At 44.8% G+C, this 22251-nt stretch overlaps 4 protein-coding genes across 6 annotated transcripts; 1 reads left to right on the top strand and 3 right to left on the bottom strand.

Annotated features, from left to right (window-relative positions):
- Positions 1–450: 450 nt before the first annotated feature.
- LOC100840990 (ubiquitin-like) lies at positions 451–825 on the bottom strand. Its single transcript, XM_003561051.2, has one exon. The coding sequence runs from the start codon at positions 823–825 to the stop codon at positions 451–453; it is 375 nt and encodes a 124-aa protein (XP_003561099.2).
- LOC106865750 lies at positions 499–7841 on the top strand. Its single transcript, XM_024460683.1, has 6 exons — positions 499–1098; positions 1281–1320; positions 1426–1470; positions 1547–1661; positions 1747–1899; positions 7706–7841. Exons 1-5 carry the CDS (start codon positions 947–949, stop codon positions 1782–1784), a joined length of 390 nt encoding a protein of 129 aa, XP_024316451.1. The 5' UTR covers positions 499–946; the 3' UTR covers positions 1785–1899; positions 7706–7841.
- LOC100841293 (BURP domain-containing protein 9) lies at positions 3582–8270 on the bottom strand. Of its 3 annotated transcripts, none has more exons than XM_024460681.1 (5): positions 8163–8270; positions 7789–7927; positions 6543–7076; positions 5302–5745; positions 3582–4494 (listed from the first exon to the last, which is right to left on the bottom strand). In XM_024460681.1, the coding sequence occupies exons 1-5, from the start codon at positions 8202–8204 to the stop codon at positions 3752–3754; spliced, it is 1902 nt and encodes a 633-aa protein (XP_024316449.1). In that variant the 5' UTR covers positions 8205–8270; the 3' UTR covers positions 3582–3751. The 3 variants fall into 3 exon arrangements, with proteins under 3 accessions (XP_024316449.1, XP_024316446.1, XP_024316445.1); XM_024460678.1 differs by having other exon boundaries at positions 3582–4491; positions 5302–5748; XM_024460677.1 differs by having other exon boundaries at positions 5302–5748; positions 8163–8269.
- An 11447-nt stretch (positions 8271–19717) lies between these two features.
- Positions 19718–21909, bottom strand: LOC100841599 (acyl transferase 7). Its single transcript, XM_003561053.2, has one exon. It carries the CDS (start codon positions 21277–21279, stop codon positions 19984–19986), a length of 1296 nt encoding a protein of 431 aa, XP_003561101.1. The 5' UTR covers positions 21280–21909; the 3' UTR covers positions 19718–19983.
- Between the last annotated feature and the right edge of the window lie 342 nt (positions 21910–22251).

Below are 22251 nucleotides of genomic sequence, written 5' to 3' on the forward strand. Positions count from 1 at the left end.
AAATCCACCACTCTAGAAGAGCAGCGACCAACCGCCCGGAACTCATCGACGTCACCGACGAGATCGCCGTCGACGAGGTGGATCAGGAGTCAAAAAAACCTTATTCTTGACTTGCACAGAGCTGCCATCACCACCGTAGCGCCGCTGCCGGTTGGCAAATACCTAACTTTTGAGGACCTAGTATGGCACCAAGTCGTGAGCCGGAAGGAGAGGAGGCAAGGACGTGCTGCGTGCCCGCCGGCCGGCCGGAGGACTAGATGCGATCGTTGGGTGGCGCTGGAGGCTAGGGCACGGAGAGATTGGATTTAACTCGACCGGGGTTATTCTTTGTCAGACAAACCAAACTCCAACACACGATTGTTAATTAGATCTCAGACGTGAACTGATATTCGGATCAAATACCGACATTGCAACGCCGAAGTTTGATTGACGTTGTTGAACTGAAATCAACTACTCGCAGTACCATGTTGTCTCCTTCCTACTCGCACGCTCATCCGCGATGATTAGGCAGCGGCCACCGAGGCGAAGGACCGCATGGACCGTCGTGTGGTTCCTCACATTGCAGTCCGCCAGGGTGCTGCCGTCCTCCAGCTGCTTCCCGCCATAAACAACCCGGAGCAGGGCCGGCGGGACGCCATCCTTGTCAGAAATCTTCTCCTTGACGGTCCAGACGGTGTCCGAGAGCTCCAGATCTCTGAGGTAAAGGACCGCCCCGCGGGGCCCCCTGACGAAGATGTCGATGGGCCAGGTCACGGCCAGGTGCAGCGTGCTCTCCTCCTTCACGCCGTGCTCCTCCAGGGAGCGCCCGTCGTCTTTGTCCAGCATTTTCCCGGCCAAGACGGCGTCCAGTCATCGGTCGCGCCCCGGCCCTCCATCGAAGCGGGCGCTCGACGCCCGTCGCGCCTGAGAAGGAATCGGCGCCGTCCCTGAGGAAGAGGAGGGACGGATGCGGCGCCCTAGTGAATGCCGTCCACCGCGGAGCCGATGCTCCCGCCAGACGAGCTGCGGCGGCTCGTCCGGTTCCGGTGTCCGGCGCTGTTCGTGCAGAATCAGAACTGTCAGGATGGTTCTGATGGCTTATCGATTTACCCATGTCAGGTACTGTCTCTAGTTCTGATGGCTCTAATTCAGTGGTAGTTCTTGTTCCTCTCTTTTGATTTTAACTGTAGACATTCACCGGTACCTTGTGCTATTCATTCTTGTTAGCCGACAGAAGTTGCCCCGTGGAGTGTCCAGACAGGAAACAGTCGGTGTTAACACATGCTGCTCTCCTTCTGCAGGCTGCAGTGTTCTCATCAGTTGGTGCTCATCCATATTCTGGTATGTTTTTCTTCGTGTTCTGCGTCTCTAACTTTGTGGTGGTTGTTTAATTTTACTCTGACATGCTGATGGAACCACATGTTCTGCTCATTTCCCCTTTTACAGGTGTACCGGCGTGGAATATCTACGGTTTCCCTTTGTATTTTACAGGTTATCGTGTGACTGTGTTACTTGTTTCTGTGCTTTGGTTATCCAAGCTGTTGATTCACATCTCCCTTGTTCTCAGCACATCGAGATCTTAATGTGGTGGTACGTTCATCCCAGAGCAACCTGCGTCTGCAAGATGATAATGATTGATTTTTCAAATCGGGGGATTATTTGTTGCTGGAAGAACAGCCTAGGTAAGCGCTGCAATTGTACTTCAGATCTTGCATCGTTTCCATGATCTACGAGATGTTTTTCATGCAATGACCATTTTTCTTCCAGTGATGCAGGTAGCGAAAAGTTCTGTGCACTCTGCTTGATGAGATCCTCTCCAGGATCTGAGAGAAAAACTTCATCCAAGTAAAAATCAGTACTTGTCTCCTCGAAAGATGCTGCAAGAAAAGGATGCTTTGGTAGGATTTGGCAAGTATTCAGGTACTTTCTCTAGATCTGACAGCTGTAGTTCAGTTCTAATCCTTGTTCTGTGCTGACCCGTCTAGTTATAGCATTGACTGAAAACATCAAATCTTTTTTGGGCAAGCATGAATTCCACTCATCATGCCCTTTTTTCCTACCCTGGAACGAGTACTAATTAACTATCACCGATGCACATAAACATAAACGTCGCCCTAGTAAAAAAAATTATTGCTACTCTGTAATAAGTACTAATTAACTATCACCGATGCATCACCAAACTCAACACCATCGCAGCTGGTCTATGTAACCTTTCTGGTTGGTCTGCATTCTTTACGCAAACAGAGGAGGCGTTAATATCTATTGTTTAGATTTCTAGTCACTCTGCCCTTGCACTGTTCCAGCTCGATGGAAAACTGGAACCAGGAGATCAAGAAGTACTTCAATTTTTTGTTTCTTTTCTTCTCTTTCAGTTAATCAACATGCGGAACTAGAAATAAAGATGAAACTAGAAATAAAACATGCACGTGGTAATCAATACTCGACCAAACGGGAAAATGCATCATTTGTAAGCAAGTTTCTAACTACATGGAACAAACTAAAAAAAAGACACAGTATGACCTTAATTAGGTCACAAAGAAATACAGACATACTTGAGGCTTCGTGTGCAACTGAAATAAATTCCATCGCTCCAGTATGTTAATCATTTATTATCTGAATTTCTGTTTCAACTTACAAGGATTTAAATTCAGTAAACCTTTTGTAGTTTCCGAACGAGTACTCTTTCCAAACCATCCTAACATGTCTTGTTTTTGTGCATTCACTGCCAACATGTAGGATCTTTCACAGACAAGTTGCTTGATAAATTTGTTGGAATTTCCTCTTCAAGTTTGCCAGATGGCTATCATACTAGATTTTCTCATTGAATCGTGTGCTAAGAAGTTGCAAGATATTACTCCCTTCTTTTCACAAAGGTTGGCGTATTTGATTTCGTTAAGACAAACTTTTGACCAAGAATTACTCTATTAATATGTGTTTTTTAAGACATAATTTATATCAATAGAATCGTCTTCAAAAGTTCTTGCTGATAATTGTTGTTTCCAATCATATAAATTGCATATTAATAAAGATATTATTGGTCAAAGTCTCTTAATGAAACCAAATATGCCAACTTTTGTGAAAAATGAGGGAGTATTACAGAGTAGGCAGAGGCGTGGATCACTGTTTGGCCTCATGAATAGAATAGATAGATCACAAGAGCTGATAAGTTAGGCTCTTGTTACACTTGGTTTTGCCTCCCTAATTTGGCATCCGATGCATGCCATGCTTTCCTCGTTTATCTGCAATCTACACTGCATTCTTCCTCTCTTGGTTTTAACTTCTTTTTCCACGGATAGTCAGGAAGGCATATATATCTATCCTCTTCTGCGCTTGGCTTTGTGCTCCATTGGAGAGCGCATCTTCCACGTGCATTGGAACCTGTATCCTACACAGGGATGCCAATGTGTAAATATTTTGCATAAGATGCAACATGGATCTCTCTCTTTTCTCAATATTTGACCCCCTCACCTGTTTCTTTTGCCAACATGGCACGTTAATTTTAAGATGCAACCGAGGTGGAGCATTGGAAACCCCATGAACGACTTAATGCCCCAAAAAACTAACCAATTTAACGCGTGATTGAGGATATGCAAGCTAGCACAGGTTGGGGAAGGGGAAATTTATTTAGAGGATAATGGCAGACTTGCACAATAAAATTGAAAATAGCATCAAACGACTCACAATGCCACAACAGCGTAGCAATTATTCGCACCATCAAGTGCGCAAACCATGCATGCTTGCGCACTTACATACACATGCGTGTGTGAAATAATTAAGCAGCAGCAACAACAGGCGTTGCGGGGGCCCAGAGGATGCTGTCCCGAACAATGAAGTGGCAAAGCGGGGCGTCACCAGGCTTGATGTGCGCCGGCATCTTCCTTGGGTTGAAGTTTGACGTGTCGAGGTGGCACACAGCGAGTACCTCCATCCTGTCCGGTCCTCCACTGCTGCCAAGGTCCTCCTTCTCCAGCGTCACCGTGTAAACCCTGGTTGGGTTCACCGCGTGGCACATAAACACCGCGAACGGGAAAGTCATGCCATGGCAAGTCACACTCTTGCTCAACTCCGTGGTCCTTCGAGCCGCTGACACCTTGTACTTTCTTGCTGACATGACGCCCTCGATGGGCACGTCGGGGGAGGACAAGGCCTGGAGGTCTCGCTTGATGCCGCCGGTGAGCACAGACGCGGCAAACTCCACCATAGACTCTAGGGAGGTGGCACATGTCATCTTCTCACCTCTTATAGGGTGTGAGTTCTCACAAACGTCAAGCGCGGACCATATGGCGTTGGCCATGGCGTGGGACGCCGGCGCGAACATTGTCAGAATGTCGGTGAGGCTTCTCATGGACATGGGGATGGAGGCAGCCACATCACGTTGCAACAGGAGAGCACCTGAGATAGATGACGATGGGATGTAGGGGGTGACCGTGGATCCTGCTATAAGGGATTCTTCCATAAAGAATGCCATGGTCATATCACCGTGGGTATGCAGGCTCTCTCCGTCGTTCCCAGCTTCTGCCAAAAACTCAACATATAGTGACTATAGGATAGGTAATATAGAATGTATTATCTGCTATGTATCTAGCTCAACAAATGTATATTATATATTTTTATCTGAAAAGACCAAACTAAATAGAAATGCAACAACGATTAAAACTTCGGTTCTTATCACCATTATCAATTATTGTAACACAACACTTACAAATTCTATGTTTTACACATACTATTGCTCGGCTACTTAATTGAAAAACAATGTCGTACTTGTACATGATATTTTAGAAACCAGCTGCTTTTGCGGCTTGATAAAAAAATCATCCATTATACTTTAAAATTGTTATTTTGCAAATATGTTTCCCTGTCATTTTCATGCCACACATTGTTTCCTTAATATGTTTGTATGTACATTGTATGTGTTTTGCTTGATACTGTAGAAAAATGCACCTAGTAATTCCCCTGGAAACAAAGTAAACCATTTTATCTGATAGTAGTTCTTAACTTAGATCTCACCTAAGTTTAAATGAAGTTTTTAACTTCAAACAAAATATATTGTGTGTCCAGGTTCTAACTAATATCCATACTATTGATAAAGAGTTTCCACCTCTTTTGCTACAGCTAAGAGAACATACAGTAAATGTACTCCTATTGTTCTACTCCCTCCTTTTTGTCAAAGAATGACGCCCACGCATTTTGAGTTTAAATTTGACAAGCAATTAGACCAATAATATGCAAGTTTCTCAAAGCACTATCACTTGCAAGTTTAATGTTTTAGGCATCTAATTACGCAACTAGTTTGATAAAAAATATGTGGAAAATGATATTTACCATGCACATTGTATGCACTCTTCATGCTACTGATTGGCTTGTTCACTTCTGGACCGTACCTAAAAATTCTGTTCTTCTGCTCATCAGTAATCACTTCTTGACCGTACCTAAAAATTCTGTTCTTCTGGTCATCGGTGTTCACTTCTGGACCGTATCTAAAAATTCTGTTCTTCTGGGCATCGGTGTTCACTTCTGGACCGTACCTAAAAATTCTGTTCTTCTGGGCATCGGTGTTCACTTCTGGACCGTACCTAAAAATTTGGTTCTTCTGGCCATCGGTGTTCACTTCTGGACCGTATCTAAAAATTCTGTTCTTCTGGCCATCGGTGTTCACTTCTGGACCGTACCTAAACATTCTGTTCTTCTGGTCATCAGTGTTCACTTCTGGGCCGTACCTAAAAATTATATTCTTCTGTACATGCAGGCTCTCTCCGTCGTTCCTAGCTTCTGCCAAAAACTCAACATATAGTGACTATAGGATAGGTAATATAGAATGCAATATCTACTATGTATCTAGCTCAACAAATGTATATTATATTTTTTATCTGAAATGACCAAAAGTAAATAGAAATGCAACAATGATTAAAACTTCGGTTCTTTATTGCCATTATCAGTTACTGTTACACATCACTTAAAAATCCTATGCTTTACACATGGTATTGCTTCGCTACTTAATTGAAAAACAATGTAGAACATGATATTTTAGAAACCTGCTTTCAGGACTTGATCACAAAATAATCCATTATACTTTAAAATTGTTATTTTGCAAATATTTTTCCCTGTCATTTCCATGCCATGTTGTTTCCTTGATATGTTTGTATGTACATGTATGTTTTTTGCATGATAATGTTAAAAGATGCACCTAGAAATTCCCGTGGAAACAAAGTAAAGCATTTTATCTGATAGTTCTTAACTTGGATCTCACCTGAGATTAAATGAAGTTTTAACTTGAAATACAAAAATACTGTGGTGTCCAAGTTCTAACTACTATCCATACAACTGATAAAGAGTTTCCAGCACTTTTGCTACAGCTAAGAAAACATAGAGTAAATGTAGTCCTATTGTTCTACTCCCTCCGTTTTCTCAAAGAATGGCGCCCATGCATTTCAAGTTTAACTTTGACCAACAATTAGACCAATAATATGTAAATTTGTCAAAACATTATCACTTACAAGTTTTATGTTTCAGGCATCTAATTACGCAACTGGTCTGATTAAAAATATTCTGAAAATGATATTTACCTTGCACATTGGATGCACTCTTCATGATACTGACTGGCTTGTGCACTTCTGGACCGTACCTAAAAATTCTGTTCTTGTGGTCATCGGTGTTCACTTCTGGACCGTACCTAAAAATTTTGTTCTTCTGGTCATCGGTGTTCACTTCTGGACCGTACCTAAAAATTTTGTTCTTCTGGTTTTGGTCATCACTGTTCACTTCTGGACCGTACCTAAAAATTCTGTTCTTCTGGTCATCAGTGTTCACTTCTTGATCGTACCTAAAAATTCTGTTCTTCTGGTCATTCGTGTTCACTTCTGCACCGTACCTAAAAATTCTGTTCTTTTGGTCATCGTTGTTCACTTCTGGACCATACCTAAAAATTTTGGTCTTCTTTTCATCGGTGTTCACTTCTGGTCCGTATCGAAAAATTCTGTTCTTCTGGTCATCTGTCTTCACTTCTGAACCATACCTAAAAATTTTGTTCTTCTGGTCGTCGTTGTTCTTGTCGAGGCTGTGCATAAAAGCTTTGTCGAACTTCTTTTTGTCGTTATTACCTAAAATAATACACGTGACGGTAGATGTTAGTTATGATACAATAGAACACGACATTGCAGCCAATGGGTGGCTACATACATGGAGTCGTATGAATGCTAGAGGCGGTCCGTCATCCACACATGAGGTCACAAGTTGTTGTGCTTGGTATAAGTAGAACCAAAGTTCAGACATTTAACAAAATAATAACTTGTATATCATACTATAACATCACATGATTTAACAAAACAATGGGTTTCTTAGAAACCTAAGGAGTAGTCTGTAGTCTTGTGGTGTGAACTGATGACCACGAAGTTAGATCTTTATGGGAGTGAAGATAATAACTTGAACGTGATGTTATGCCAGCGCCGGAGGATATGGTGCTACCAATTAATATAATCAATCGATTACGTACGTGCATGTTGTTTAACTTTCCTCCGATCCAAAATAAATGTTGCAGTTTTGAAGTGGTTTAGATCAAAACTGAGACACTTATTAAAGATCGGAGGGAGTATATATTTGCTAATTAGTGATTTATGCTTTTAACAACCGACTAGTACTGTTTGCTTATTTACCGTGGTCATATTTCATTTGTTTGTGATTAAATATTTGACAGAAAAATAAGTATAATTAACTTCTTCTTCTTCGGCAGAGTCGGTGTCATGTGGCGTAACATCTTTAGTTTAAGGATGTCGTCAAGCTTATGGAGAGAGAGGGAGAGGGAGAGGGAGAGACCGGCAGCTGCGGCAAGAAGCTCGAGCATGGCCGATGGCATCGGAGAGTTCGGCAGCACTGTTTGCCAGTAGGCAGTGATTGCTGCCGTCTCATCGGTGCCCGCGAGATTTGCACGCCGTCCATCTCCAGCAGCCATGACCTGTGTATATATGATATGTCATCATCGGCAGATACGAATGTATGTGAAGGAAAAGAATAATACTTGCAGGATTGCGTATCAAATCTAGTCAATTTTTTGCATTCATGATTGATACTTAATTTAAAAAAATGGCATTTTAGTTACTCACACGCATCCAGGATATGTCAGATCTGTGTAGTCTATAATAATTGACTTGCGAAATTAAGTACGGAGTACAAGTGAAAATATAACTTACCAGAAGTAACGAGGACAAGAGGAGGGGCAGCATGGCACTCATATTGCTTTAGGCTTTTATCTAGTACAATATTTTGTGCCGTCGCTTGTTGCTATGGGGCGAATTAATATGACTGCCCTATTTATAGGCTAGGACGACCAGGTGGTGGCTCAAGCTCGAGGGATAGCGGAGACAGCTTGACTGTTTGAAACGAAGCCAACTTGGGCGGATTCATTAAAATAAGGAGCATGTAGTATCTGTGCCATATAATCGGTACGATTTACTCTTAAATACATATAGTATCAGTCCTATTAGTGATCGATTTAAAATCTTACCATACATATATGTGCGTCTCAAAGGTTGCAATGTGGAAACAAAAAACCTGGTAGGCCTCTTTCCACTTGTACAAGAGAATCAGCCTTCTTGTAAAGTCTGTTTGCATTTGTGTAAAAACACAAGTTCTAGTATGTGCTTCACACCATTGCTTTAACAGTATTGGATTTTTTTACATGAAAACTACCAAGCATGTTAAAGGCTTGGCCACGTGCTTGTTTAACCGTCAGTTGATCTTTTTACATTTTTCAAATATCGGTTTTGCTATTGAAAAGTCACCTGTTTTTTAGTTAGAGATAAGTTGACGCGTTTGGCCGTTAGATCTTAATCCAACGGTAACACGTGGGAGAGAAAGGAGTGAAGATGACACTCAAATGTTGAACTGAAAATTTCACATGGGAGAAATCTGGAAAGGGAGAACCAGAAACATTCGTCGATCAAAGTTGTGCTACAGCTGTTCAGAAAGGCGCATGCAATTGATTTCGAAATTGAATTAAATTCGAATCCAAAGAGCTAGCAGGCAGGAGGCAAATCCAAATCCAATATATACTCCATCCTCTGGATAACACAGTGCATGCCCTCATGTTGATCGGATCGGAGATTGCAACAGTAGGAGACATTATTTTGTGCAGGGCTAAGTTGTTTTTTTAAGTTTGGGATAGAGCCATAGAGTAGAGACTAATAATTAAAGAGGAAGATGGACCGTGTGTGCCTCCCCATGCCGGAGACAATGATCTATGGCAAATTGGCAATTGTAGGAGCCATTATTTTGTACAGGGCTAAGCTTTTTGTATGTTTGGGATAGAGCCAACCGCACCTGCCATCAGATCGCGGAGTGACGCCAATAATCAAATTCAGAATCACCAACATATCGTCGGCCACGAGCACAACACATTGAATTATGATTAAATTTCAAAGAACCACACTTTTGGGGTTATGGTTTTAATGAGACCCAACTTTTAGGGTTGCTTCACTGAACCACAACTCTTGGGCCAAGTTTTTTTCAGAAAACTCTAAACTGACAGATTAGACGAGTTGACATCGTTTCTGACATGGCAGCCCCACGTACCCCACCGATAACGTGACACAGGGACTAAAATAACACTATCCGTTAACAAGTGATTACCATCACGTATTAGAAATGTTTGGTTCCATGGGATCAGGTAGTTAGCTTACCAATCAAAAATAGAATGGAAGTTTCTGCGTGATCTCACATTGCACATGCTAATGTTTATTGCTCTGTGCCATTGGTGTCCGTCAGAGTATAGTTGGACATTTTTTAGATGAGCTGTTGGTATTTAAGGTATGAGAAAAATGCATGACAATTTACTCTTAATTCAAATTCGACTTTATTGTGGATTAGCCTTTTGTGTAGAGTAAATTTGATGATGTTACAATCATAAGAGGGAATACAGATCTTTCTCTGGCAACATAACAGCTGATATTTTTCATGTTGTCGTTGGCATCTGGAAGAATGAAATCAAAGGTGTTTCTTGGGCTCCATTGAGATAAACTTGTCATATTTACTTGCTGCATTGCCTGGACAAGAGTAATACTAGTACTTATCTGTTTGTAAATCAGACAATTTATTTTTAAGTAAATTGCTTTGAAAAATAGCAAATATATGTTGCGGTTGTGTGAGTATGTTTGAGTACATTGTGTTGGGAAGCCATCTAATGACGTAATTTGAGATATTCCAGCGAGACCCTTGAAATGTTATATAGTATGTCATATGCTACAAATCACAGTGAATGAGAGGGTACGATGGAGGGTCCCTTTTGTCATGAATGAACTTGAGCCGTTCGAGCTGTGTGCTTCATCCCTTGGCCATAATATCGTTGATTTGCTTTATATCAAATGTTTGTTTGATGCTAATAACTGCATGGTTGTTGCATTTCTGTTGCAAGTTCTGACGATCATTGTAGCTGGTGCACGGATGGAACGAAGCACTGAACCAAATTTTGTTGAATAGCTTAGTGTTAGCTGCCGAAATTAAGCAGCTGGGACAATTGTAGTTTTTTAGGCTTACCTTCTCCAATAATAGTAGTTGTTGCGGTGTGCAACGTGTTTTATCTAGGATACTGCTTTTCCATTTTCTCCTTTCATTATCGAAATAACAGTTACAAAGTTTTCCAATTCTTGATATGAGGTGTTACTAATGGAGCACCAATGACAACCATTGTGGAGATTGGCATCCATATATCTTTTGGTCTGTACAAAATGAGAATTGGTTATATAAGTATTTGTACCGAACATGTTATCTGTGAGAAACCCACATGCCAATGAGGAAACGGTTATGAAACGTAACTTGTTTAGAAAGAAATGAGAATCAGATGATGCATCTTATATTCTAGGATGTGAGTGCACATACGCACTTACTAGTCTTGCAAATAGTTGAACTGAAATTTTAACATGGGAGAAATCTGGGAAGGGAGAACCAGAAGCATTCATCGATCAGAGTTGTGCTACAACTGTTCAGAAAAGCGCAAGCAGTTGATTTCGAAATTTAATTGAATTCGAATCCAAAGAGCCAGCAGGCAGGAGGCAAATCCGAAGCCCAGCTCTGGGTCACCGTGTGCATCAGGATAACACAGTGCATGCCCTCATGTGGATCGGATCGGAGATTGCAACAGTAGGAGACATTATCTTCTACAGGGCTAAGAGTTTCGTAAGTTTGGGATAGAGCCACGCAGCAGAGGCTAATAATTAAAGAGGATGATGCACCGTGTGTGCCTCCCCATGCCGGAGACAATGATCTATGGCAACAACTTCACGTGCAGCCTTTCGTGCGCCGTCAGATCGCTGAGTGACGCCTATAATCAAAATCAGAATCACCATGCATATCGTCAGCCACGTATCCTGCGAATTTTTTGCCATCTGGGCCTCCTGTCGCGCGGAATTGCCAAAATTAACTCATTCACAAAACAATTTACAAATCTGGCCTGGCGGAAGCGACACGTGGATCTTTCCGCCTATTGCACAGGAGGAACGCTTTGGTGCCATTTCAATTGGCGGAATGGGTTTTGCCTAGGGAAGAAAGCAACTGGGCCCGCGCCTTAAGCAGAGGTCGTCCCCAAGTTTCTCGTTGATTGCGTTAGATAATTGATTGGCCGAGACCTCGCACGCTGGTCACGCTCGTTCTCCAGCCTAATAAATACCTCTGCCATTGATTATTCCATTCTGCCCACGAGAAAGGCCCTAAGGTATTCCGCCAGCCTAGATTTACCAATTATTTTGTGAAGGGGCTAGTTTTGTCAATTCCGTAAGACAAAGGGCCAAAACAGCAGCTGATTACTCCATTTCACCCACAAGAAAGGCCCTAAGGTATTCCGCCAGCCCAAATTTGCCAATTGTTTTGTGAATGGGCTAGTTTTGCCAATTCTGTAAGACAAAGGGCCAAAACAGCAAAAAATTCCGATCCCGCCGGTCACGAGCACAACACATTGAATTATGAGTAAATTTTAAAGAACAATACTTTTGGCGCTAGGGTTTTAACGAGACCCAACTTTTGGGTTTGCTTCACTGGACCACAACTCTTGTGTCAGTTTTTTTTTCCAGAAACTAAACTGACAGATTAGACGAGTTGACATCGTTTCTGACATAGCAGCCCCACCTGTAATGTGACACGCAGACTAAAGTAAATGTTTCTACGCTTTCTTCAACCCATCCATCCCACCCGCACGCCTCTGCCTCTCCTGCTCCCCCTCCCACCCGCCTCTGTCGAAGGGCCGCGGGTTGCCGTTCCTCTTAGCTGCCACGTCTTCGCTATGTCTACAGCTGGTTGTGCGCCACCGTGCTGGCTGCCGCTCTAGCTCCTACTTGCATGCGCCACGAAGCCGCTGTCGCAGATTGACGAGGAGCTTGGTTGCGTGACGGAGCCGCCCATCTCGCCGGGGACAAGCCGCACGTGGATCTCCTTCGGGCGATGGTGGAATGTGGGAGGTCGAGGAGGTAGAGTAGGTGCTCGCCAACTGGCCAACGGCACGAAATTGAGGCGACAACGAGGATGCGGCGGGAAGAACCAGGCGAAATTGAAAAATCCGGTAAGAAGACCATGTGTCACCTTACAGGTGGGGCCATTGTAAGACTCCGGGACCGGAATTATGCAATTTAGCCCCAAATTGCTAACATTTGCATAATTCAAGCCTCAGGTTCTTAACCTACGATAAACACTTCAATACATACATGCATTAATGTGCTCATCGCAGGGTTTTGCAATCTAAGGGGCGCACAGGAAGATAAATCAACAGAAAGACGAAACCTTTGGCTGCGCACGGCGGCCATGGGAATTGCAGCGGTGCCGGCGATGAACAGCAATGGTGGAGGGCGATTAAGCAGCGTAAAAGCATGATATAGCAGAGGGTAGCTAGATGACGCGAAGGCCACAGCAAGGTCCTTAACGGCTTGGCGGCACGACGGCAAACAACGGCTCAGCGGCGGCGGGCGGAGCACGCGCACGTGCACAGAACGCTAGGAGTCACCAAAATGCGAACAGGAAGAAGCGGAAGAGAGAGGAGCTCACGTACATGGAGGAGAGGTAGTCGATCGGGCTCGAGGAGGTCGCAGCTCGCCGGAATTTGGCGGGGAAGCGCCGGCGGTAGTAGAGGTAGAAGAGGATCTAGCGCTCGCCGTAGTTGATCGCGGTCCAATTCCTTGCGCCTGGAGGTAGAGGAAGAAGGGGCGCAGCTTTTGACGCAGTCGGGACGTTGCGGTTCAGCCGGAGATGGCGGCTCCACGGTGAGGTGCTCACGGCCGTGAGGAGCGATGGCGGCGGCGGCGCAGACAGAGGGAGAGGGAACCCGTCTAGGGTTTCCTAGGGTTTTGTAGGGAGGAGAGGAGAAGCAGGGGCAGCTTATATAGGCAGGGGCGAGAGAGCAGCAGCCGTCAAATCAAGGAGGTGGCCGACGTGGCTTGCCTGGATGGTGTGCCGTACAGGAGGAAGAAGAGAAACAGGAGAACGAGAGAGATGCTCAGGGTGGAGATGGGCTGGAATTGGGCTAGGCCGGCTAAGGTAAGCTTATTCTCTTTTCTTTTTCTATTTCTTTTCTATTTATTCAATCTCCCAAACTTGATTTGAATTGCAAGTTCCAAATCTGGCTTTAGGAAAATTAGATAAACAGAAAAATAAAGAAAGGAACAAAGAAGTTTTAGAAAAGGTTTGCAAAGCTGCTGTTTGAAAAGTGGGTTACAAAATAGAGGAAGATAGGGTTGGGTTTAATTAATCCCCAAGAATAATTTGGAAAAGCAAAGTTGGTTTTCATAAATAATTTAGGGTTGCACTTTGCCACCATTGAAAATTATTCAAAACTAATTTGGTTTTGTAAAGGACATGAAATGATATTGCAAAAGAAGCAACAAGTTTAATGCAAGTAAATATTATTTCATGTGGCATGATGCTAATGACATGAGCATGACAAGATGATGACAATAATTAAATTACAAAACAGTCCAAAAGGGTTTAAAAGGAAAAGGGTTGCTCTCGGGCTGTTACAACTCTCCCCCACTCAAAGGAATCGCATCCCGAGATTCCAAAAGAAGGAAAGGAAGGAAGTGGAATACTCGGTCCAACAATGGTCTTCACGTTGCGATGCTTCATCCTTGAAGAGGTTGATGACGGTCTTGTCAAAGAGCGACATTCGACTTCACGAAGGATGTGAACCAAACGCTCCGGATCAGAAGGTCAGGGACTAGATATAGAAGCGAAGCAGAGCATAGGACACGTGAAACACAACGTGCACCTTGGAGAGGTTGGAGGAAGGTTGAAGCAAACAAGAAACTTGAAAAGGTGAATGTATCATGGAGCGAACTTGTCCTTGATACGAAAACGTTGTGTACCTCGCAACGAAGTAACACGAAGAAAAGATTGACCACATGGTGCATATACCAAGACTAATGCCCTGATATTAGTGCAACGGGGTGAAAAACGAGAGGAGTGTCATGAGCTTCTTTGAGACAATTCTCGAAGACCTTGATGATTAGTAACAACAATGCATCCTTAAAGAACACAATCCCTTTGTCATCAGTTGCGTAACTCTTGGACACGGAATTATCAGCAATAATCTCATAAATAAGATTACGGGGAAGGAGAAACAGAAAGTGGGGCATTCTGAATTTTGTCCTCCAACGTTGACATAACAATCAGGTTGGCAAGATAACCTTGTGGAATGAGTTCAAGGTTCAGTTTCACAAATTTCTCATGGAGAGCAGGTTGACAAACCTTAAACATGAGGTTGTTGCAAAAAGAATTGCGACTAAGACGTCAGCCATTACAATAGCTTTGCCCGAAGTGTGAAATTGTCAAAACAAAGTCTTCGATGTTCTCAATTTCAGCGACACTGTCTGAGATTAAGATCATGTGGTGAAAACATACTTGAGGCTTTGGTTCTCGAAAAAGATTTCGCAACGGTTGCCGAGCAAGTAATGTCAACAGACTTTGAGAGAGTGCACAAGTGCAAGAATTCAAGATCATGAGTCGGATAGTTGTATGTTCGTGAAAACGAAGTTGGCGAGACGCATACGCCACAACTTATTTATGATCTTGAAAGAGAATGGCGCCTAGACCTTAGTGAGAAACATCTCAAAAGATCCGAAAAGAGCTTGAAGAGTCTAAAGGAGCTAGAACTAGAGAAGGGTATCAGAGTTAGGTTACAAATCTAGGAAAACTGTGGGTTAGGAAGCTTATCCTTCAAGATATGGAAACTCATCGCACAGTGAGGTCCAAAGGAAACACTTATCCTTCTTGAAGAGAATAGCAAAAGGAAGGCGACCTTGTAGAGTTAGAACTTCAGGAAGCCAGAATCTAGCTAAAGTGTAAGCCACACACTAATCCATCGGTCCAACGTAACAAGAGCTAATAATAAGAGTGGTCAATATTGAGGCCAATCCATCTCGCACTCAAACTTTCAACTTTGTACATGAATAGGTGGATTGAGCAACTTAACTCTTGGAATTTACAAAGGCAGGTAGAGAGATGGTGCAACAAGATTGGATAGAACAAGAAAGAGATCTTCAGCAAGATTCTTCTGATTGGAGTTGTCAAGGACATCGTTGAAGAGGACCACCAAGAATGTCGAGATATTCCAAAAAGACAAAGTTTGAAGAGACGGTAGAAGGGTGGTGAAGCATTGGTGAGACCAAAAGACATGAATGTGTACTCGTAAAGATCAAAACGAGTGATGGAAGGAAGTCTTTGGAATGTTCTCATTCGGATTTTGAGTTTATGGTAGCCCATTCTCAAATAAAGTTTAGAAAAAGACTCACGTACCAGACAGCTGATCAAAAGATCGTTGATGCGCGGGAGAGGATACTTGTTCTTAATTGTACGCTGATTAAGAGGACGATAATCAATGCACATGCACTTGGTTTTTATTCCCCTTCTGCACAAACAGAGTGGATAATTCCAAGGATAAGAAACTAAGTCGGAAGTAGCCTTTATGTTCGAAGTCTTCCAATTCTTTCTTGAGCTTAACAAGTTATTGGGAAACATCTTACAAGGCCGATTAGAAAACTGGAGTTAATCCTGGTCCTAGTTTGATAACAAACTTGATTTCTTTGTTAGACGGAATGCCTAGCAAATCCTCAGGAACAACATCCGGAAAGACTCAAACGCATGGAAGAGATTCAATAGTTGGAAGAGAAAAGCAAGAAAGTCTAAGCAAAACAGATTCCAAACGGATGTTATGCTTTGGAAGTCTTGATATGAGCTCCGGGTAAGAACAAAAAGAAGCTTGGGAAAGAATCTAGATGCAATTCGTACACAGAAGAATGTTCTAGAGATTTGAAAGGTTTGTTTGCCAACTTTTGCATCATGCATGAGTGACAAAACAAGAAAGGAAAGCAACCATAAGTGGCATTGCAAAAGATGCCAAGTTATAGTCTAACTCCAAGTTGTACCACTGATACAAAGTCGTACACACAAGGTTGAAAAGAAAGATCCGAGTTCATCAAAAGATAAACCTTATCCATAACATCAATTATGCATCACATATCGCACGGGATAGTAGTACACAATTGCTATGGATACATGAATCCCAGTAACGAGGATCAAGCGTTACGGACACATTTGGAATTGCCTGTGGTCTCATGGAAAAACTGAACACCATAAGGTGTTTACTTGCCATAGAAACACGAAAGATGATGGCTGTAGCTGTGAGTATGGTGAGAAAACCACGCTCAAAGATAAAACCACCAACATCAAGCAACTTGTTGGAAACGAGAACTAGGGTTTCTCAGAGTAAAACACATCCTTAGAGAAAAACCTGACGTCTATAGTAGCCAACAATCAACACAGAGCATTCCATTGTCGTTCACGGGTGTGACCAAGCTAGAACTGCAAATTCTGGTTGATCCAACCTTCATCATGTGCAACTTAGCTATGGTCTCAACATAGATCAGACGATCATTAGCCTCTTTGCACAATCTGAAGTAAAGTCCCACTTCACGAATGTATCCCCTAGGAATGCATTTGAAAAGTGACTTCTCCATACTGAGGTACTTCGTACGCAGCAGGGTAAGGCAGATGTGGATGGCATTGAGCTATGATCTCAAACGATATTATCCAATGCCACAAAAACATGAGTGGTGTTGCGTCAGACGGCTCATCGTCTTAAGTGTAAACCACTACACGATACATCTCCTGGTTGAGATCAAGGTAATCTTCGTACACAACGTACAAAGGTTCCCAACGTAATCCGATGTAATCCAAGGCATTGCAAAATGTAGCTGGATGACAAAAGATCTTGACTCAACGGCAAAGGAACAACATATGAACCAACCGACCTAGAAGAAGGTGATCCACGAAGTCGTTAAAAGGAAGGCAAAAGCCAAGGTAGAAAAGCAAGTTCTATAACAAATATAGAATGCCAGGAAGAGGAAGGAAAGAACAGATTGATGTACTCATTGTGTTACGCCGCATGGCCAAAGGACCAGCGTTGTTCTTGCAGCGAGTCAAATCGGACAACGTGACAAAGCCAATTGAAAATATGTGAAACCATCTGAAAGAAGGATAGTCGGGGAGTCAACAACAAAAGAAGGAGACGAGCGAAGAGAAGAAAAGCTTGGTCTATAACACATATAGAACCACCAATTAGAAGAGAAAGAGAAGGTCTTCATTTGTCTTGAAGAAAAAGAAGAGACGAGAAAAACACCACTTGAGGTACTACGGAAAACCCACGAGATACTTAGTTTGCAAAACTTAGGCGAGAGGGAACTTTTCCGAAAAACAAGAAGGGTGGGTGGGAAAGAAGAAAATAGAGCCTATTTTCACATTTTCAAATAGTTTAGAGGAACAAAATAGATTTCTAGACACAACTTCGACCAAAAGTAGCCAGAGAATCCTAGAGTCAGTTTAGCTCTGATACCAAGTTGTAAGACCCCGGGACCGGAATTATGCAATTTAGCCCCAAATTGCTAACCTTTGCATAATTCAAGTCTCAGGTTCTTAACCTACGATAAACACTTCAATACACGCATGCATTAATATGCTCATCGCAGGGTTTTGCAATCTAAGGGGCGCACAGGAAGATAAAGCAACAGAAAGACGAAACCTTTGGCTGCGCGCGGCGGTCACGGGAATTGCAGCGGCGCCGGTGATGAACAGCAACGGCGGAGGACGATTAAGCAGCGGAAAAGCACGATATAACAGAGGGTAGCTAGATGACGCGAAGGCCACAGCAAGGTCCTTAACGGCTTGGCGGCACGACGGCGAACAGCGGCTCGCAGTCGGCGGGCGGAGCACGCGCACGTGGACAGAACGCTAGGAGGCACCAAAACGCGAACGGGAAGAAGCGGAAGAGAGAGGAGCTCACATAGATGGAGGAGAGGTAGTCGATCGGGCTCGAGGAGGTCGCAGCTCGCCGGAATTTGGCAGGGCAGCACCGGCGGCAGTAGAGGTAGAAGAGGATCTAGCGCTCGCCGTAGTTGATCGCGGTCCAATTCCTTGCGCCTGGAGGTAGAGGAAGAAGGGGCGCAGCTTTTGACGCAGTCAGGACGTCGCGGTTCAGCCGGAGATGGCGGCTCCACGGTGAGGTGCTCACGGCCGTGAGGAGCGATGGCGGCGGCGGTGCAGACAGAGGGAGAGGGAACCCGTCTAGGGTTTCCTAGGGTTTGTAGGGAGGAGAGGAGAGGCAGGGGCAGCTTATATAGGCAGGGGCGAGAGAGCAGCAGCCGTCAAATCAAGGAGGTGGCCGACGTGGCTTGCCTGGATGGCGTGCCGTACAAGAGGAAGAAGAGAAACAGGAGAACGAGAGATGCTCGGGGTGGAGATGGGCTGGAATTGGGCTAGGCCGACTGAGGTAAGCTTATTCTCTTTTCCTTTTCTATTTCTTTTCTATTTATTCAATCTCCCAAACTTGATTTGAATTGCAAGTTCCAAATCTGGCTTTAGGAAAATTAGATAAACAGAAAAATAAAGAAAGGAACAAAGAAGTTTTAGAAAAGGTTTGCAAAGCTGCTGTTTGAAAAGTGGGTTACGAAATAGAGGAAAATAGGGTTGGGTTTAATTAATCCCCAAGAATAATTTGGAAAAGCAAAGTTGTTTTTCATAAATAATTTAGGGTTGCACTTTGCCACCATTGAAAATTATTCAAAACTAATTTGGTTTTGTAAAGGACATGAAATGATATTGCAAAAGAAGCAACAAGTTTAATGCAAGTAAATATTATTTCATGTGGCATGATGCTAATGACATGAGCATGACAAGATGACGACAATAATTAAATTACAAAACAGTTCAAAATGGTTTAAAAAGAAAAAGGTTGCTCTCGTGCAGTTTCAGCCATCATGTTGGAAACGTTGTTAACTCGCCTAATCTGCCAGTTTAGAATTTTTTGGGGGGAAAACCTGACGCAAGAGTTGTGTTTCAGTGAAGCAAATCCCAAGAGCTGTGCCTCGTTTAAACCCAAGCCTCAAAAGTATGGTTCCTTAAAATTTAGTCTTGAATCCGCATTAATTGAATCAGTTGAACCAAAAGTCTAAGATCACAGGAAAAGATCACCACATATTTCAACACATTGAATTAGACGTGAGATGGATAATGCCGCACATGTTTTGAGAGTATTGTCATAGTCGGACGCTTGGACCATATTGAATTGCATGCCACAAACCAATTTGCCCAAGGGACCAACGTTACATTCCAAAAATGGAGACATGCATGAGCCTCTTGCGCCATTGATTAGCTCAGACTCGACGAAGGTTGAGGTGGTCACGGCTAATGCAACGACGATGATAGTTGACACTGTCGGATATGAGTTCTCTTGGTGCAGCTTAACCCTGACATATATGGTTTGATTTGTCAGAGGTGCACAGATAAATGACGGTGGTCTCGTGAACTGAGCATCACGACTCACGAGTGTTTTGTAGCGGAAACACCAAATAATAACTGTGGTAGTAACTTCTAAGTCCAATGGCTTGCCAAACACCCAACCGGCATCTTGCGGATGGAGTAGATGCAAATGGGAAAGTTCTGAGCACACGGCAAATGCAATTACCCTGTGCCCTTGGCCCTGCACTACTAAATTCGAGACCGGCAGGTGTAGACCTCGTCTCTGCCGCGGGCGAACTCGGCGAGCTGGGCGGCGAAGGCGGCGGCGTGCGGCTCCCGGACGCACCGGAGCAGGAGGCGGACGCCGGCCTTGGGCTTGGGTGGCTTTACGTAGTAGACGTTGGGGAAGCCGAGGTGGTGGGTGGGCGGGAAGAAGTAGCGTGGCTCCCCGAAGCCGTAGTCCACCTCGGTGAACCCGAGGTGCCTCACGTCCGACACCGCCACCGTGCCGTAGTCCTCCACCGGGAACGGCGCCGGGTCGAAGTAGCCGTCGCGCCCGCCGAGCCAGCCGGCGACCCGCGCCTCCAGCTTCTCCTTGCCCTCCCGTATCGCCACCACCAGCTCGCCCAGCGACGCCGATGCTGAATATGCCGGGGATAACCGCACGCGCGCCATGTTCCCGCAGTTGCCGTAGTAGCCCGCGACGCCGGCGGGGAGGACGAGGTGCTGCGTGCCGACGGCGAACCCCAGACGCAGCTCCTCCCCCAATTCCGTCGTCGTCGCCAGCAGCGCCAGCGCGCGGCACTTGAACACCACGGCGGTCACGGCATCGAAGACGCTGCACGCCTTCTTCTTCGTCAGCTGGGAGTACTCCTTCCTGACGCGCGCGATGCTGTCCGGCGAGACGTCGGCCACCTGGTACACGAACCGCCTCGGCTCGGGCTCTGGCATTGGCGGCGGCGGCGTCCCACGTGGCGGCCTGCTGCGAGGGATGTCCGGAATGAGCGCGTCGCGTGCCCACACGGGGCTAGCCACGGACGGGGCCACGCCGCGCGCGTGCTCCCCGACCGCGCAAAGGAACTGCCCGGCGCCATGCCCGTCCATCACGGCATGGCTGAAGCTCACCCCGACGGCGACCCCGCCGCAGGCGAACCTCGTCACCTGGGCTGCCAGGACGGCGCCGGACACGAGCTTCTCGGCCCCTGGCAGAAGGAGCTCCCCGGGGACGCGGCCGTCGAGGACGCCGGCCGCGTCGCAGCCGCTCGCCGCGGCCTCCAGCAGCCACACGCCCAGCTCGCCCGTGCAGTCCACGGCGCCGCCGCAAGGGGTCACGCGGCCGCCCACCGGGTAGTAGGGTACCAGCGCCCTCGCCAGCCCTTCGCGCAGCGCCGCCACGGCGCACGCCGACGACGGCGGCCGGTCGAAGACCTGGACGGTGTGCGCCTGGAGGCCGCCGACGATGCTCCGGTCGATGGACGAGAGCGGGAGGACGCCGCCCGGGGTGGCCCTCGCCGGCGTGATGAGCGCCGCCGCCGACTTCGCCATGGATTGGATCAGGAGCCGATCGATTGACAGGGCAGTGCCGCCGGGAAGGAAAGCAATACGTACAGACTACACAGAGATGAATCTCAAACAAAGTGGTCGCAACCAATAAATGGTGTCACTTTCATTTTTTATTAAATTTCACAAAACCACGCTTCTTGAGGTTAGAGTTTCATCGGGACACAACTATCACTAATACTCTCACAAAACCACAGTTTTTTGGGCAGGCTGTCTCACCTAACCCAAATCAGGTAGATTATATCATTTAATGGTTTTTCTGATAGGTGGAGCCCACCTGTCATATGCCACGTCGGGCGGGACGACCCGTTTCGTATCCATGTCAGCTCCGAACCCGACCCGAGATGCGATTTAAGTAGAGAAATAACCCTTAATGGGTCCGAACGGGTCAAGAAGCTGACGTGGCAACGAAACGGATCCGACTTGACATATGACAAGTGGATCTCACCTATCAAAAATACCATCAAACTGCCTAATCTACACGATTTGGGTTCTGTGAAATAGCTTGCCCCCAAAAACTGTGGTTCTGTGAGACTATTAGTGATAATTTTGGCCCGATGAAACCCTAGCCCCATAAATATGGTTTTGTGAAATTTACTCTTTCTTTTTTGAGTGAGGCTATTCGGGAAATACACGCAAGAACGATAGGGTGTACCTTAATAGATCAGCTGTCCTTTTCGAAAAGAAATACTATATTAGCTATGTGTATGAGTATGCAGTACCTCTATGGTCCTAATCCTGATTGTACCATAGAATTTGAATGTTATTTCTCGTAAGTCTTGTTTAGTACTCCTCTCTAAATTTGAGTACTAGTGTATTTTTAGTGTTTGTAGAATTTTACTCCTCTTTCTAAATTCAAAAACACAAAAAATCCAAGTGAGTTGTTTGGTAGGAAGGAATTGTAGGAGATTACTTCTAGATTTTCTGACAAAGCATCTCATTTTTGTATTGGATGAA

This window comes from Brachypodium distachyon, chromosome 1 (genome assembly GCF_000005505.3).
Source record: "Brachypodium distachyon strain Bd21 chromosome 1, Brachypodium_distachyon_v3.0, whole genome shotgun sequence".
In the NCBI taxonomy this organism is placed as follows: domain Eukaryota; kingdom Viridiplantae; phylum Streptophyta; class Magnoliopsida; order Poales; family Poaceae; genus Brachypodium; species Brachypodium distachyon.

Excerpts from the sequence above, each read along its gene's own strand:
- LOC100841293 (XM_024460677.1), bottom strand. The coding sequence starts at position 8,204 with ATGAGTGCCATGCTGCCCCTCCTCTTGTCCTCGTTACTTCTG. Across the intron at positions 7,928-8,162 it reads TCTTGTCCTCGTTACTTCTG|GTCATGGCTGCTGGAGATGG; the intron begins GTAAGTTATATT and ends ATATATACACAG. Across the intron at positions 7,077-7,788 it reads GCTTCTTGCCGCAGCTGCCG|GTAATAACGACAAAAAGAAG; the intron begins GTCTCTCCCTCT and ends GTATTATTTTAG.
- LOC106865750 (XM_024460683.1), top strand. The coding sequence starts at position 947 with ATGCGGCGCCCTAGTGAATGCCGTCCACCGCGGAGCCGATGCTCCCGC. Across the intron at positions 1,321-1,425 it reads TGGTGCTCATCCATATTCTG|GTGTACCGGCGTGGAATATC; the intron begins GTATGTTTTTCT and ends CCCCTTTTACAG. Across the intron at positions 1,662-1,746 it reads TTGCTGGAAGAACAGCCTAG|TGATGCAGGTAGCGAAAAGT; the intron begins GTAAGCGCTGCA and ends TTTTTCTTCCAG.
- LOC100841599 (XM_003561053.2), bottom strand. The coding sequence starts at position 21,279 with ATGGCGAAGTCGGCGGCGGCGCTCATCACGCCGGCGAGGGCCACCCCG.
- LOC100840990 (XM_003561051.2), bottom strand. The coding sequence starts at position 825 with ATGCTGGACAAAGACGACGGGCGCTCCCTGGAGGAGCACGGCGTGAAG.